Here is an 18,113-nt window from a genome sequence, read left to right as displayed (position 1 = left end):
TCATAAAGGGCTCAGACTATTGACAAGGTATGAAAAAGAAAGTGAAAATTACTTGTGATTGTATTTTATTACTCTGAACTAGCTGCTATTAGCATTTGGCATTTGATATTCCAGATCTGTTCTTCTAGAATATGTGCTATGTGTTTGTTGAGATATATGTACAAATATTTGTACATATATATTTATGTACATATAATGAACTTATGTTTAATGCTAATAGAAATATGTCACTTGGTTACGTGCCATTTTTACTTCATTGTAAACTAGAACATCTTTTCATGCTAATAGACAAGGATCTGCATTTTAGTTTGCTGTGACTGCATGGTTTTGCAATATCATGAAATACTATGGATTTTTGAATACTTTTGTTTAATTTTTTTACTGTGGATATTTAGCTTGTCCAATTTTTGCTAATGCACTTTGCCCATTTTTAAATTAAAATATCCATTCTTATTGCTATGTAAGAATATATATTGAAAGTATTAATCTGTTATTTGCCTTATATGCCTCAGATTGTTGTCCTTCATCTTTTAACTTTAAAGTTTCAGAAGTTATATTTGTGTATTATAGTTGCATATTATTATCTTTCTCTTCTACCTCTGGAGTCATGCTTAAAAAAATCCTTCCGTGATCCAATATAAGGTTTTTATGTTATGTAAGTGAGAGTACATGAAATTGTATATATATGTACCACAGAATGTTTTCAGTTTGTTCTAATTTTTTAAAATTCCGTATTTAAGCGCCATAAAAATGTTATTCTCAACTAGGATACCAGGCATCTCTGGGAAGGATGTACCAGTTTTTAAGTTTTTCAAAGATTTTAAATTATTTTAAAAATCCCAGTATTATACAACTATTTTTCATTGTAAAACTATTTAAACAGAAAAGAGTTATATAGAGGAAAAAGGAAAAAGCGTTCCTGTACCCTCTTCCTCACCTATACGTATTTCTTTAGAGTTCATCATCAGATTGTTATGTGCCCTCACAGTCTTCAGATCCTTTTCTAAATATGTAGTGTTTTTTAGTTCATACATTTATGAACTTGTAAAGTTCATAAGTGGTTATCATTATGTATATGAAAGGTTTCTTAATTTTTATAATGAAACCCATTCTAGCTAATTTATCCAGAAAGGGATTTATGAAGGGATAGAGATATTGAGAGTATGGTAGCCTGGAGAAGCAGTTTCCAGACTGTTTCAGCAATAAAATCCAGAAGTGCCTTGTAGAGCTGCCATGATAAAAGATTGATGGCAGCCACTGACCGCCAGAGAAAAGCACAGAACCTTGTCTCTGACCAAGAAGCTTCTGTGGTCTTAAAACAATCTGCCTCTGTGTCTACCCAAGCTGGTCAAAGAGATACCCTTGCCAAACTGTTTCCTCAAATCTGTCACCTGGATTTTTCTAATTGACAGACTCTAGACCACACAGTCTTCCCTGGTGGCTCAGAGGTTAAAGCGTCTGCCCACAATGCAGGAGACCTGGGTTCGATCCCTGGGTTGGGAAGATTCCCCTGGAGAAGGAAATGGCAACCCACTCCAGTATTCTTACCTGGAGAATCCCATGGACGGAGGAACCTGGTGGGCTACAGTCCACAGGGTCGCAAAGAGTCGGACATGACTGAATGACTTCACTTCACTTCACTTCAGACCACACAGTCTAGAAAAGCTGTGACAAACTTAGACAGCATATTAACAAAGCGGAGACATTACTTTGCCGACGAAGGCCTGTCTCGTCAAAGCTGTGGTTTTTCCAGTAGTCGGTATCGAGGTGAGAGTTGGACCGTAAGGAAACCTGCGTGCTGAAGAATTGATGCTTTTGAATTGCAGGAAATTCAAACCAGGTTTGAATATCAAACCCAATATTCAAGGAAATCAGTCCCAAATATTCATTGGAAGGACTGATGCTGAAGCTGAAACTCCAATACTTTGGCCACCTAATGAGAAGAACTGGCTTGTTAGAAAAGACCATGATGGTGGAAAAGATTGAAGGCAGGAGGAGAAGGGGATGACAGAGGATGAGGTGGTTGGATGGCATCACCAATTCAATGGACATGAGTTTGAGCAAGCTCCGGGAGTTGGTGATGGACAGGGAAGCCTAGCGTGTTTCAGTCTATGGGGTCACAAAGAATTGGACCCAACTGAGTGACTGAACTGAGATCACCCAGTTACTAGCTATATATTAATACTTTAGCGAAATACCTGGCTGTGAGGGAGGCTGGATAATATAGATGTTATTTTTGTTGTTTTGGTCTACTTTGGGAAGGTAGGATCATAGTGTGGGAACAGTGGTTTCAAAAAATTTGGGCATTATGAAAGAAGAGTATCCACTATAGTATTTACATTTGATTCCCCCACCTCCCCATATTAGCATTATGTCTTGGAGATCTTTGCACAGCCTTGCTTGGTATTCTGTAACATGAATGACCACCGTTTATTAGTCATATTCTATTAATAAATATTCAGATATTTTGGTTTCTTATCTAAGCCAGTTATTTTGCTAAGATAGGTTTGGATGTGTAATAAATGAGTGCATGGGTATTTATATATAAAATTTTTCTTAGATGCACTAAATTACTTTTCTAAAAAGCTGTACTAATGGGTATGAGAATATTCATTTTCCTACACCCTTGCCAATCCTGGATATTATCAATCTTTTTAACTTTTGCCAATCTGATGGGCAAAAGAATTATCTTGTTTTAATTTGTATTTCTCTGATTATCAGTGATTTTTGAGTTGGCAACCTTTCTTCCATTCAGCATAAAGAGTCCGACCATCCCTTTTCACTGAAGAACTTTTCTGCTTAGTAAGCTTGTTTTAAAGAGTTTCATTAACTCCTGATAACCATAGTCTTATTGTAGCTCTTCTGTGCTATTGTGAATTTTGTTGTTTAGTCAATAAGTTATGTCTGACTCTTTTGTGACCCCATGGATTATAGCCTTCCAGGCTCCTCTGTGTGTGGGATTTCCTAGGCAAGAATATTGGAGTGGGTTGCCATTTTCTTCTCCAGGGGATCTTGCAGACTTAGGGGCTGAACTAGAGTCCCCTGCTTTAGCAGGTGGATTCTTTACCACTGAACCACCTGGGAAGCTCATTGTACATTTAGTTTATGTTTAAAGGTATTTTGACAAGTGTGTTTATTCACTGCCTGGGGAAAAAAAATAGTGTTAAATATCTGCCTGCTTTTACCCTATAATTCTAGGGCAAGCCCAATAGGTGAAATGCAGTGATAGTAAAGAGAGTATTCTAACAAATTGCAAATTGTTGGATCATTATAGATAGCTTTTATACTTGCATGACTGGCTTGCCATTTCCTGGAATCAGAATTCACAAACGCTAGCCTACTTCTTATTGTTTACAAGGAGGACTTGACGATAAAGTGGACATGGCTCACAGTAGTGTAATGTCTATAAAACTGATTAAACAGATGTGTTAAAAATATAACCAAGTTAATTTAAAAATATTGTATGGTTATAGCATTAAGAGATATAGCTGAGAAATATTTTTACTTTTGAGCTTTGTCCAGAGTGTTTAGTTGGGATAGTTTTTGTAGGCTTATGTTCTGTAGATAGAATCTGTATATTTTATAATAGTATAAAATATAGTAAAAAATTCTGTAGAATCTGTAGATTTTATAATAGTATCACTGAATTACACCATTTATAAAAGATTAGATATGTATGACATAACATATCAATTGAAATTCTGTTTGCATTCCATTTACATATGCCCCAATTAACCTAATAGTAACAAAAGAAAATTTTAGCTTTAATGTAAAAATGTGAATTTTACAAGAACTAAAATGTCTTGTTAGTGTTGAAGTTTTAAAAGAAAGATTTGTTATTTTTACCTGGGGGAAACTTTGTTTTTGGTTGTATATTTTAATTGGCTGTTTTAGCCAGTACCTTTAACAGAAAACCTTTTTTTTTCTTTTTGAGACCTTATTGGCTGTGCCTCAGATCCAAAAGGAAGATGTATGACATCAGTATGTTCCTTTAAGTCTAAATACCTTATAAGAGACCTGACAATGACATACCGTAAGGTGTGTTCATTGTCCAGAGTTAGATCCTCACAAGAAGTTCCTTTCTGAGAGTCCCTGTTAGACACTGCAGAAGGTCTTTAACCTCTCAGTTTGATGTTGTAATTCCATTCTCTCTCCTGCCTCACTAAAATAAAAACTTAACAAGTAAGTGTTACTCTTTTGCCATATTTGCCAAGACTTATTATCAGAATTAAAGGATTGCCAACTTGATGGGGTATGAAGTGCTATCTTTCTGCTTTTACTTGTTATTTCTTGAATAATTAGTGATATCAAGCATTAGTGAGATGTGCGTGTATGTGTGCTAAGTCACTTTAGTCATGTCCGACTCTTTGCGACCCTATGGACTGTAGCCCACCAGGCTCCTCTGTCCATGGATTCTCCAGGCAAGAATATTGGAGTGGGTTGCCATGCCCTCCTCTAGAAGATATTCCCAACCCAGGGATTGAACCCACATCTCTCACGTCTACCTGCATGTAGCATTATATAATTATTAGTGAGATATAGCATTATTGGTCAAGCAGGCTTCTAGTTTGTCTGTTTTTTAACCCATTTTTGTATTGGTTTGTAAATTTTTAAAATATCCACTTTTAGGAGTCCAGACACTAATCTTTCAGTTCAATTTAGTCCAGTTGCTAAGTTGTGTCTGACTCTTTGCGACCCCATGGACTGCAGCACGCCAGGCTTCCCTGTCCATCACCAACTCCTGAAGCTTGCTCAAACTCACGTCCATTGAGTTGCTGATCCCATCCGACCATCTCATCCTCTGTCATCTCCTTCTCTTCCCACCTTCAGTCTTTCCCACCATCAGGTTCTTTTCCAGTGAGTCAGCTCTTCGCATCAGGTGGCCAAAGTATTGGAGTTTCAGCTTCAGCATCAGTCCTTCCAATGAATATTCAGGACTGATTTCCTTTAGGATTGACTGGTTTGATCTTCTTGAAGTCCAAGGGACTCTCAAGTGTCTTCTCTTAACACCTCAATTCAAAACCATCAATTTTTTGGTGGTCAGGTTTCTTAATCTTTTAGTTATATTGCCTTATAAATATTTTCTTCTTTGTGTTGTTGAACTTAAAATTGCCTTTTAAAATTATGCCTATGTTTAAATTAATGCAGACATCTTTTTTTTTTGATGTTTTGAGTTTTCTATATCTTAAGTAATCCTTCCCTACCCTGAGGTCTTAAAATATTTTTCTGTTTACTGCAAAATTTGTAAATTTTTCCCATGCCCTTCACTCCATGCTTGGGAGGTCTTTAATCTTACCCAGGATTATTTTATTGTATAGTGTAAAATAGGCCCTTTTTGAAAGAATACCCAACTACTGAAGTATCATTATTGCATAGTCAAGATTTTATCATGTAGATTAGTAATGCTAACAAAGTTTCTGATTAGATTCTCTGTATATTATCAATATCATTGGAATAATTCAGTTATACACCAAAGACCAGTCTCAGGGGGAGCAAACTTTTCTAAGTTTCTTGCTTCTTTGCTTTTAAGAAGTGCTTAGACAAGTAGAGGGAATAATAATGATTATTAGAAATTCAAATCAAGCTTATCTCTGAAAGGTAAGCCTAATATTTGGGATTTCCTGAGTATTCCTGTCAATGGCAAATCTTGTTTTCAGCAAAACGCCTTTTGGGCTGGATTTACCATGATCTTTTTTTTTGACGTGTGTTTATTTATTTGGCTGCATGAGGTCTTAGTTGAGACAGACGAACTCTTAATTAAAGTATGTGGTATCTAGTGCCCTAGCCAGGAATCGAACCAGGGCCCCCAGTACTGGGAGCACAGTCTCAGTCACTGGACCACCAGGGAAGTCTGGTACCATGATGTTTGTATACAGTGTTTTTGTAACGTGATACTCAGCCTAAGTTCTTCATGTGAGTGAGAAGACAGAGAGGATAAAGATCTTCACAGGTAGATTCGTCCTTGACTGCCTTTCCTCATATATAGACAGACAAAGGTACAAATAAAAGGATTTCCTCTTACAATTAGTTTTTTTTTTTTTTTCTGATCTTTAGTCTTAAATTAGTGCCTTATAGCATCATTACCAGTTAATTTTTCACAAACTATACTATTCTTTGAAAATAAATTTACTAGTTAATTTTAGGATTATTTTATAAGAAATCATTTTGTTTAATGTAAAGATGAGATTAGAAGAGAGTGGGTGTGGGGTTTTTTTTTTTTTTTGCTGTGAAGGAGAATGCAAATATTGCAAGGAAATGTGTGGTTGTTTGTGAGACTTCCTTTGCTTCCTTTGTAGCAGATATTCAAGAGAGATTCAGGACTGCTCCTGTGTTTTTCCTCCCAGACACTTGACAGCTTTGTGATAGGAAGAAGTCTTGGTTAAGGCTGAATGTGCATGGCTGCCTCTCTCCTAAGAACTATGAACTGTTGCAATGTCACCTTCAATTTGTTGGCTAAAACAGAGGTCAGACTTTCCTTTTTGAAGGAAAAATAAGGAAATAGGGCCATCAAAATAAGGAATAAAACCACCTGGTTATACATGAAAGGAGAATTCTAAGATACAAAGACATTTTCAATTGCAGAAACTTCGATTATATTCAAAGAATGCTTCTTCAGTGACTTTTGAACATATAAAATAAGCCTTTTCCTGTTGATTTCAAAGGTGATGATTGCTTATTCATGTATTACTGAATCAAGGAATATAGAATCTCATTAGAGATAGAAAATAATGAAGAATTATTTCATTATGGTAGCTTATCACTTAGATGTGGGGCAGCTGGGAGAGAGCATAAAAGGGAGGGCCTGAAAAGAGTGCATCTATGGCATCTCACCCATCTTATGTGGAATTCGTAAAATCCAACCTTGCTTCTTTTCCTTTGCTCCACAGTTTGGGCCCTAGTCTCTTCCACCATCCTTGGACCCACCCACATTGTTCTGTTTGTTCTCTTGCCACCTTGGAAGTAAAAGGAGGCTTAGGTTCTGATATTGTAAATCAACATAGTCAGCCTACATACATCCCTGCTTCATTGCTGGGCATTTCTGTTGTCTGTTCGCTTAGTAGTTTTCCTTAGATTTTCTTGCTGGCTTTATCAGTTTGATATGGTAAAAATTGGTGATTACCTTAAAGGTACTTTTTTATTCCTTTGCCCATGAAAACCTATTTTTCTGGTTATAAGAGTAATATATGGTCACCATAAAAATTAAGATGATGTAGGATGTGAAAAGAAGAATTTGAAAATCATCCATTTATATATATTACTTTGCAACTTCTTAACATTTGGCAATATCATAACATATCCAATATCATGGGTATCTTTTCATGTAAAAATATATGTATTCATAGCATCACTAGAAATTCTGTAATTTATTGGAGTACTGGAATTATACCATAATGTACCAATCCCTTGTGTCATTATACATTTAGGTGGCTCTTAATTTTAAAAATTATGAAATATTGGAAACAGAGTAGAGTAGGGAAACAATAGAATATCCAACATCCCTACTACTTAGATGCAAATAGTTTACCGTTTTTTAAAGAAAAAGTGTTACCAATACCACTGAAACATCTCTTTATCCTCCCAATTAGGTTCCCTGATCTTCCCTCTCATAGATAATCATTACCCTGAAATTTATGTGTAATTTCCCATTTAATGTTATAAAAAATGTTACCTTATAAATACTGTTGTGCCTGCTTTTATATGTTTCATGAGGCTTTTAAACTTGCCTCTTTCATCCTACAATGTATTTGAAATTCATGTTATTATATAATCTTAATTCATTTCAAAGAATAGTACTTCATTTTATGACTATGCTACAATTTATTTTTTTATTCTTTTGTTGGTAGATATGTAAGATGCCAGTTTTTAGCTATTATAGTGTTGCACTGAGTAGCCTTAAAATTATCTCCTTGCGTACAGTATAATTACAGGTTATTTCACACTCATCAGATCAGTGGGGAAAAAAAAAGTCTTATCAATGGATGACAAGGAAATGGGAAGCCAAGTATTCTTGTGTATGGCTGGTATATGAACTTCTGACCACTTTGGAGAGATTGATAGTATCATGCTTCTTTAAATTAGAGTTTGCCATGGTGAAATAATATATTTTTTCCCATACTTACTGTATTTCTTATTTCATTTAATAAAGAAATCAGTGATCATCATCTTTGAAATTAACAGAAAATCCAGTACCGACACCAACACTTATTATTTTGTATTTTCTCCCTACTTTTATCTGTGTACCTGCATCACCCCTTCTTGCTATTCACCATTCTCTTTGAATACTGCATACTGAAACAATTTCAGTAGTTAGGATCTGACCATTGCTATCAGTAATTTTAAGTTCTGACCCCCTTAATCAGCCTGATAACCAGATTTTATTCAACTTTCGTTAACTAGATTGTGCTCAACTATAACTGAGTTATTGTAGAAGGAAATGAGTACCCACTCCAGTATTCTTGCCTGGGAAATCCCATAGAGAGAGGAGCTTGGCAGGCCACAGCCCATAGGGTCGTAAAGAGTTGGACGCGACTTAGATACTGAGCACATGACTGACTTGTGATAATGACAAATTGCAAACAGTTATGATGACATATAGGACTTCCCTGGTGGTTCAGACGGTAAAGTGTCTGTCTACAATGTGGGAGACCTGGGTTCGAGCCCTGGGTTGGGAAGATCCCCTGGAGAAGGAAATGGCAATCCACTCCAGTACTATTGCCTGGAAAATCCCATGGGCAGAGGATCGTGGCAGGCTACAGTCTATGGGGTCGCAAAAAGTCAGATACGACTGAGCGACTTCACTTCACTATGAAGACATATTACTCAGGACTCACTTTTGTTTGTAAAACTGAAGGAGAATTTCTTTGGTGTCTTTTAAGTTTTCACAGACTTACTTTCTGTATTTGTTTCTGAACTTTTTGTTATCAAAGATTTTGTTAAGAACTCTGTAATTGATTAACACATTTAAAGCTTTTATGTTCTTAGAGGATTTGCCAAGTACTACAGACTATGAATAAATATTCCTTACTGATGTGTAGTGATTATATGGCAATGTAGAAGACTGTCTTAAAGCACATGTAATTACAGGGTAAGCTCAATTCACTGAAAATTCCTGTTTTAAAGAAACAATCTTGTTGGATATATCAAGTCCTACAAGTGTACCAGTCTTTTGAGCTTTTAATTTTCCACTTTGTTGATTCACCGAACGTGTGCTTCAGTCACGTCCAAGTCTGCGACTCTGTGGACTATAGCCTGCAAGGCTTCTCTGTCCATGGAGGTTCTCCAGGTAAGAATACTTAATCGGATTGCCATGTCCTCCGCCAGGGGATTTTCCTGACCCAGGGATCAAACCTGTGTCTCAGTATGTCTCCTGCACTGGCAAGTGGATTGTTTACTGCTAACTCCACCATGTAAATCCCTGTTTGTTCAGACTGAAGTGACAATTTTTAATTTTTCTTAAGAATGATAATGGTATGAGTGGGTATGCTGGTGAAACAGTATGCATGCAACCTATTACTAAAAAGCATTGTCCACCAGAGGGCGCAGTGATTTTGTTTTCTAAAATGTCAAAATACATCCTCTGAGTGAAGCAGTATCTCTACATGCTGAATGAGAAGCATGTACCAGGTGGACTTTTCCTCATGGAGCTTGAGATTTATAAAATCAAAATCCTGACAAATGACTACTTCTATGGTAAGTAGAACTCAAGGCAACAATCTTTACGTTTTTATATATTATGTTGTTATTTTTAAGAATTTGATACTAGAATTAAATCTGCCCTGGCCTGGTGGCTCAGACGGTAAAGCATCTGCCTACAGTGCGGGAGACCTGGGTTCGATCCCTGGGTCAGGAATAGCCTCTAGAGAAGGAAATGGCAACCCACTCCAGTACTCTGGCCTGGAAAATCCCATGGACAGAGGAGCGTAGTAGGCTACAGTCCATGGGGTCGCAAAGAATCGGACACGACTGAGCGACTTGACTTGACTTCACTTTAAGTCTTAAAAGATAGGTTCTGAAAAGAGAAGAAGTATAGCTTAGTAGCAGCATGTCAGAAGTTTGTTGAAGGGACTGTAATGTGTTTGTCAGAAAACCTAATTTGGTTTTATGGCACATCAGTTGACATATACTATCTAGAAAAGGTTAAAGTGTGATATTTCCTGTCTGTTGTTGTATTGGTCAGATCCCTTATAGTAGTATATTTAGGTCTGGGCACCAGATTGAACTATAGTAAAGTTTAAGAACCAAGTCAAACATCACCTTTTCTGTTACTGCCTTACATAGAATAATTTTCTCTCATCTCATCATTTGTACTTCATGTTGTTTTTATTTTTGTTTTATCTTATTGAACTTAAAATAATGCGTAATGGTTAAGGGGTGTTTTACTGCCTAAGAGGAGAGTAATGTCCAGCAATTTGTGAAAAGGGAATTAAATGTACCTTGTATGTGAAAGTTACTGGTAGATTTTAGAAGAATGGTCTAACAAAGCATTAGAGAAAATAGCAGTGGATCTTTTTAACATCCTGGAAACAAATTAATCTGTCACACATTAGGAAAATGTTAGCTGATAAAGTCTGATTGATCAGTGTGACTCTTTTTGTCTGTGTTTGAATGTAACAGTTATGACAGGTTCCATTGACATCTTTATCATTTGAAATGGTTGTATTAAATTTTGGAATCAACCTTAACTGCCTTTTAAATGAACAATTTGTTCATTTTTGTAAATGTGCATTTCTCTTCTTATTGCCCATTTTGTTCTTCACCTGTTTTTTTTTTTTTTTTTTCCTGTCCAGCAGGGGGACAATGGCAGAGTGGCTGAGAATGTAGGGTCTAGACCCAGACTTCCTGGGATTACATGCCTGCTCTGGGTAACCTTAGACAAGTTACCTAACTCTTTTGAGACTCAGTTTCCTCCTCTTTACAATAGGGATATAACAATAGGAGTTATCCTATAGGGTTATTGCAAAGATTAAATGAATTAGGGCATGTAAAGGGCATAGTGCCTGACACCCAGTGCTTGGTGCCACGGCTCAACAAATGTTAACTGCCTGCTATTACTGCAGTTATTGATTATTAATAACTTCAGGTATTCACTAACAAAACAGCTCACTACTTTTTTTCTTCATGCTTTTACTTTTTTATTTTTACAAAGGGAATGATGCTCTGTTCCCTTGCTTTCAGCATTTTTGTTGACATTTATCTTCGCATATACTCCTTACCCTAGGTCAAGAAGATTCCCTGGAGGAGGGCATGGCAACCCACTCCAGTATTCTTGCCTGAAAAATCCCATGGACAGAGGAGCCTGGTGGACTACAGTCCATAGGGTCGCAAAGAGCTAGACATGACTAAAGATACTGAGCACACACACATACTCTTCTTAATTTTATTCATTGTATAGTTGCCATTCAGTTCAAACTGAGGGGAGGAAAGTGTAAGGCTTTTCAGCCTGAAACAGTCTTTTAAATAAAACCATCTTTTAAAATTATCTGTCTCTTTTTGACTTTATTAACAGTGTAATTTATCAAGCAAAGTAATTCTCTCATAACATTTACCCTGCAGTTTCACAGTTCTAAGTACTTTGGAAGTGGTAAAACAAAATTATATTCAGTATGATTTTTAAGTTTAGGTTATTTGAATATTCCAGTTAAAACGTGATAACCCAGACCACTTTGGAAAAATGAATTGCTTGGTGGTATTTACTAGAGCTTGAAACTCTGTGATCCAGCTTGATATCCTATGGTTCTTCTTTGTACATAAACATCATGCACATGTGTTCATGGAAACACTTGCACTGGGAAGTTTATAACAGCACTGTTTGTAATAGTGCCTGCTATAAATTACCCAAATGCTCATCAGAAGAATACATTTTGGTATATTCACACCATGTAATACTATAGAGAAATGAAGATGTAAGATCTGCCAAATATATCTTAACAGTATGGTTACTGAAGAGCAGGGATGAGTCTGAGAAATACAGTACTGAGAGAGAGATGTCTAAAAGAGAATCTGCTGTATGTCTGATTCTGTTTAAGTAGAAAATTAGGCAAAATCTGATCTAAGCTCTTCAAAGTCCATGTAGTGACATTGCTGATTGGATGGGGGGTGGGGGTGGTAGTGACTGACAGGGATGATGAAGGGAGCTCCTGGAGGGGTGTTAATATCTGTCTCCTGATACAGGTATGTTCAGTTTGAGAACACTCATCAAGCTGAAAAACCATCTTTTGTGCACTCTGCTTCATGTATTGCCATAAAAGCTTTTTTAAAAATCCATAAATATATATACCACAAACCTATTCTGTTATGCATTTGGTAATACTGAGGTGCCAGTCGGAAAGCACTATTTTTGTCAGAGAATTACAGCAACAATGGTAAGAAAGATGGGCATCCTCTCTGAGTCTCCTCGACATTGGTAGTTTTCTTGGGCTTCCTACACATTGGTGTAAACTGCCCCATCAGTAAATAGGGATAAGGAGGATCCTTGATTGCAGAGCAAGCATCCTTTTAATAAAAAGGAATTGGCTGTGGAGGGAAACTTGAGGCATGTGGACCTGGAATAAGGCAGCACCTTCTTGGTCACTCTTTAAGGGACTAGAGAGTTCTCTTAAATTAATTAGCAAAATCCATTACACTGCCTTGTAGACTTTGTGGATGAAACAAAATAAATTTTCAGTTTTAAGTGACATATCTGGGGGAAGGATAGGAACTGGTAGGCTATTTTTATCAAGTTACTGTTTTTAGCATAGTCTACAGGAAAAATAATATTTAATAATTTTAAGACCTGTTTTGGGGAATTCCCTGGTGGCCCAATGTGTGCTTCACTGCCAGGTATTCTGGTTTGATCCTTGGTTAGGAAACTAAGACCCCATGAGCCATGTGCCCGCCCCCCACCCCCCAAAACAAAACAAAACAAAAACCTGTTTTTTTTCTTTTTAGGCTTCAGTTTCCATTAATGCAAATAGATTTTTTAAAAAAATTTTTAGCTTATGTGTATTTAAGTTTTGTAAGTTTTCTTATGTCTAAAAATAATGCATAATAATAATATATACACAATAATACGTACCCAAAGTAATACATAACAGATTCATCGATACAGAAATGATTAAAAAGCAAAAGCCTTTTCCTGGTTCCGCTCGTAGACCTTTTTGTGTTCTACACATATTATACATTTATTGATTCTAAAGTGAAGTTGCTCAGTCATTTCCAACTCTTTGCGAACCCATGGACTTTAGCCTGCCAGGCTCCTCCATTCATGGAATTTTCCAGGCAAGGATACCAGAGTGGGTTGCCATTTCCTTCTCTAGGGGATCTTCCCGACCCAGGGATCGAACCTGGGTCTTCCGCACTGCAGGCAGACTCTTTACTATATGGGTCACCAGGGAAGCCCCATGTTGATTGTGCACTCATATTGATTCTAAGATTCTAAGCCCTATATTGATTCCAAGATGCACTTTATTAACCCATGTTTTAACTTATTTGAAATTAGGATGTGTCTTTCACTTGTTATCCGCTAGATGGCGATCATGATGGAGTTGTCCTCCCAGGAAATTTGGTCATAGCTGTTCATATTGTCTTCACTTCAGTTGAGTTATATACCCTGTTGCTGCCACATGACTTGAGTTTAATTGCTGTTATAAGTGTCTTGAAAAGAACTGCGCTATGTGATTTGGCTGTAAGGCATAAAGTTAGTTTGTGTGCAGAAAGGCACAGGAAAGGCAGCAGGGAGCAAATTTAATATCAATAAAGTAAATATTCTTTGTTGGGAGGATAACCACATTTCTGTTTCCTTGCAAAGTAAAAATCAAGCGCTTTATGGAGTCAAGAGAGGGAGTTATTCTTTGAGTAAGTGAAGGTATGCTGTATTTTATTCCTGAAACATGTGCAAAAACATTCTCTATCACAAGCCAGGCAATGCATTTAAGGCAGGAGAAGTTACCAAATCCTGTAGAATAGATGGTTGGTGCGACCAGTTCATGTACCATACAGGACTGTTTTAAGACATAGCCTTAATTACTCAATTCAGTTCAGTTCAGTCGCTCAGTTGTGTCCGACTCTGAGGCCCCATGGACTGCAGCATGCCAGGCCTCCCTGTCCATTGCCAACCCCCGGAGCCTACTCAAACTCATGTCCATTGCATCAGTGATGCCATCCAACTATCTAATCCTCTGTTGTCCCTTGTCCTCCTGCCTTCAGTCTTTCTCAGCATCAGGGTCTTTTCAAATGAATCAGTTCTTCGCATCAGGTGGCCAAAGTATTGGAGTTTCAGCTTCGGCATCAGTCCTTCCAATGAATATTCAGGACTGATTTCCTTTAGGATGGACTGGTTGGATCTCCTTGCAGTCCAAGGGACTCTCAAGAGTCTTCTCCAACACCACAATTCAAAAGCATCAATTCTTCAGCGCTCAGCTTTTTTTATGGTCCAACTCTCACATCCATACATGACTACTGGAAAAACCATAGCTTTGACTAGACGGACCTTTGTTGATAAAGTTACAAAATTACTCATTTCTTATAAATGAATTTGAAGACTTTCATAATATCTTTATGTGTTTATTCAGTGTTTTATATCTGTTGATTTTGGTTTTTCTGTTTTAAACTATTAATATAGCATTTTATATTAATACATTTCAGATGTCAAACCATCCTGTATTTTTGGGAGAGCAACTTGCTGTTTTTTTTTTTTTAATTGGTAGTTTTGTGAATGCCTTTTCAGTTTGATATGTATAGATTTACCTTATTCCTTTTAGTGATTCTATTATTTTCCACTGAAAGAATATATTATAATTTCTTAAATGGCTGCCATATTGATGAACATGATTTCTGGTTAAAAGCAATGTAAGAGGGAACGTCTTTCTACATTCACCTTTATATACCCAGTCTAGTGATTCTATAGAATAAGTTCCCAGAAATGCTGTACATTTTCATTGTTTGATGAAAGAAAATCAGTAGTTACTTTTTAAAAAGTATTCACTTGATTTATAAATGGGAATCATTGTTGGAAAATATATCAACATGCTAACAGTGGTTGTCTCTGGGGTGATGGACTTATGTGTGGTTTTTTTTTTTTTTTTAGTTTAATAGTGAAAATGGAATGAAAAAAAATGCTTAGGAAACCAAGTACTACTTTAGTAGTTCTGGGACTGTGAGCACTGTGCAGGTAGAAACTGTTGTAGTTGCCAGATAATTCATCTAGTGTAATGCAAAACATGGGGAGCAAATTCAAAAGGTGTTTATAGAAGTAAGTTGAATTCCTTTTTTTAATTTTTAGTTTAACAGAGAAAACTTACTGCTAATTCTTTTTTTAGGGCTTTTTGATTAACTCAAAACCAGAGAATGCCTGTGAACCCATAGTGCCTCCGCCAGTAAGAGATAATTCATCTGGCACTTTCATCGTGTTAATTAGAAGACTTGATTGTAATTTTGATGAAAAGGTAATGTTTCCGTTTTCATTTTTTGGTTACTGTTTGTTTAGCTAGCTAGTTTAAATTCTCTCTTCTTTCAGAAAGGATTTAAGAAAGTTTACACAATTCATTCAGATTAAATAAAGGAGTAAGGGCAGAAAGAAAATGAGGAGACAATGAAAAGAAAGACAAGAATGGGTTTACTTACCTCTTATTCATTTGCTATAAAATTTAAGCTTTTAGCTGCCAGTACAAAGAGGAAAACACCATCAGTTTTATGATTCCATTTTACCTAATTACTACTGGTTCTAAGACTTTTCACGTGGTTATTGGGCATCTTGAACTGTGATTTAATAGTGGTCTTGCTTGATCTAACCTAGGAATGGAAATGTTAGTCTTTAGTTTTATGTCTTCACCCTCCAGTATGATTACATCTGTATCTATATCTTTGTTGATGCTGGAATTCTCTTATAATAAGCTGACTGTCACATGTATAAAGTTTGTCTCCATGAAGTGGGTTACGCTGGCATTTCAAATAGTTAAAACAAAGTTTGCTGTAGGACTTCCCTCACTATCATCAATTTAGCTCTAAAGATGTGAGATTTTAAGGTTTGTTTTTTGTTTATTTTGGTTTTTTGTTTTTTAATACTATCTTTAAAAATTTGTTTTCGGATTGTCTCCTTGTCAGGAGAGCCAGATTGAAGCCTGTTACTTTTATTGAACTATCTCAAACCTGAGTGTCTTACATGTATCTTAGAGAACAGATGTGGGATATCATTTCATGTACTTTCCATGCTTGATCTTGGATGATTTATCTGTTAAGTAAGAAAGGCTTCTCCGACTCCTGCTGTGCCTGCCTTTTTGTCTCTGCTCCTTTAATTTCATGAAAGAAATTACACCTCCATAATAAACTTTTTAAATAAAATAATAACTGTAAAGGAGTTTGAAAATGTAGAGCACTTTGTAAATAATAAATGTTTTTGTATTGTATATTAATTCCAAATTTAAACTCTGAATTGCCTTTAAATGGGAAATAGAGCTTGAAGTCAAATGTATTAGATTTACTTCTCTTTCTAATTGTTATGCTTTTATAGTAGTTTGAATTTAAACCGCTTTAAGATTTGATCTAGAATTAAATTATAATAATTATAGATTGTTCCAACAAAGTGAAATATTATTATAATATTTGATAATTTCATGCCACTAAGAAATGAAAAGTAAGCTAATTCTGCTGATTTCAAGGTTTATTGTATCATTAAGGTATGTAATGTTTGTCTTAGTCCAGTCTTTGGTAATTCGAAACTGCAATACCTTTTAATGTTTTAAAGTAACTTTCTTTTTAGGTGGGGACGGGAGGTGTTGCACTACAACATTTAGGGAAATACTGTCATTAAATAATTATTTTTAGGGTAAAACCCAACTCAGGAATGGATAGGAGGGCTTGTTAGTCCTCCGACCCCTTCAGTGGATCCTCATCACATACATGTCTGAGTATTTCTAATGGAATTTCCTGGTTTAGCTAATATTCCAGCTCATCACTTTCCACTTCCTGTCTTGAATTTTGTGCTGTAGTCATATCACCTACTGAAATCTCTCAACTTGCTGTGTTTTTGTGCCTTCACACATACTATTTCCTGTGTCCAAGATCTCTAAGATGACCTTTATCACCTATATTTCTGGCCATTTCATTTAAGTGCCGAGACCGTTACCTCTTCTGGAAGCCTTACTTTTCTTTCTCCCCTCCCTCGGACAGAACAAACCATTACAGCTCAAATCTCTTTATCACGTTGTTTTCTATTATATATATTTCACTTATATGCAGGCTTACTATGTTTAGAGTTCATGTTTTAACTATATTTAAATATCTAATTGGAGAAGGCAATGGCACCCCACTCCAGTACTTTTGCATGGAGAATCCCGTGGACGGAGGAGCCTGGTAGGCTGCAGTCCATGGGGTTGTGAAGAGTTGGACACGACTGAGCGACTTCACTTTCACTTTTCGCTTTCATGCATTGGAGAAGGAAATGGCAACCCACTCCAGTATTCTTGCCTGGAGAATTCCAGGGACGGCGAAGCCTGGTGGGCTGCCGTCTGTGGGGTCGCTCAGAGTCGGACATGACTGAAGCGACTTAACAGCAGCAGCAGCAAATATCTAATTTGTATTATAGTGCATAGTAGGAGAGCAATGAAAGTTTGTTAAATCAAACTTTGTAGTATAGTAAGTCTTCCGCTTGTGTGTATAATGTATTCTTTAAAAGCACTTGCATATAAAGAATATGTAAAAATGTTTTAATTGAGGGTTCTAATCTTAGAAAGAAAATGTTAAAATCTTATTATATAACTGATTGTGTAGACATAGTCTTAATGGATAAAGTTCTAGTCTATACATATTCTTTAACGTTGTTAATTTTCCTTCACAAATATACAACAGAATATATTAAAGACATTTAAAGTGAAAGATTTCATACTCATATTATTTCTAATGATTTCTTTCAGTTATATTAAATTTACAAGACGTTAATTTACTGAGGGAGACATATTGGTTGTATTCAAGATCTGGAAGCAGACTGCATACATTTGAATCACATCTTTATCATTTATAGTAGTGTGATCTTAGACAAGTTATTTTTATCTCTGTGTGCCTCAATTTCTTTATCTGTAAAATAAATTATAAATGTTCCTAATATCATAGCATTGTTATAAGGATCAAATGAAATAATC

General features: G+C 36.2%; 1 protein-coding gene across 3 annotated transcripts in view; it reads left to right on the top strand.

Annotated features, from left to right (window-relative positions):
• Positions 1 to 18,113, top strand: part of RNF13 (ring finger protein 13) — a 123,092-nt gene that overhangs the window by 30,459 nt on the left and 74,520 nt on the right. For all 3 annotated transcript variants that reach the window (XM_068983767.1, XM_068983776.1, XM_068983787.1), the window contains one exon: positions 15,297 to 15,422. In XM_068983767.1, the coding sequence (XP_068839868.1) occupies positions 15,297 to 15,422 (126 nt within the window). Of the gene's footprint in view, positions 1 to 15,296; positions 15,423 to 18,113 lie in introns of those variants that run through there.

Source organism: Capricornis sumatraensis, chromosome 1, assembly GCF_032405125.1.
Source record: "Capricornis sumatraensis isolate serow.1 chromosome 1, serow.2, whole genome shotgun sequence".
NCBI classification, from domain to species: Eukaryota; Metazoa; Chordata; class Mammalia; order Artiodactyla; family Bovidae; genus Capricornis; species Capricornis sumatraensis.
This window is presented reverse-complemented; position numbering and strand designations above follow the sequence as displayed.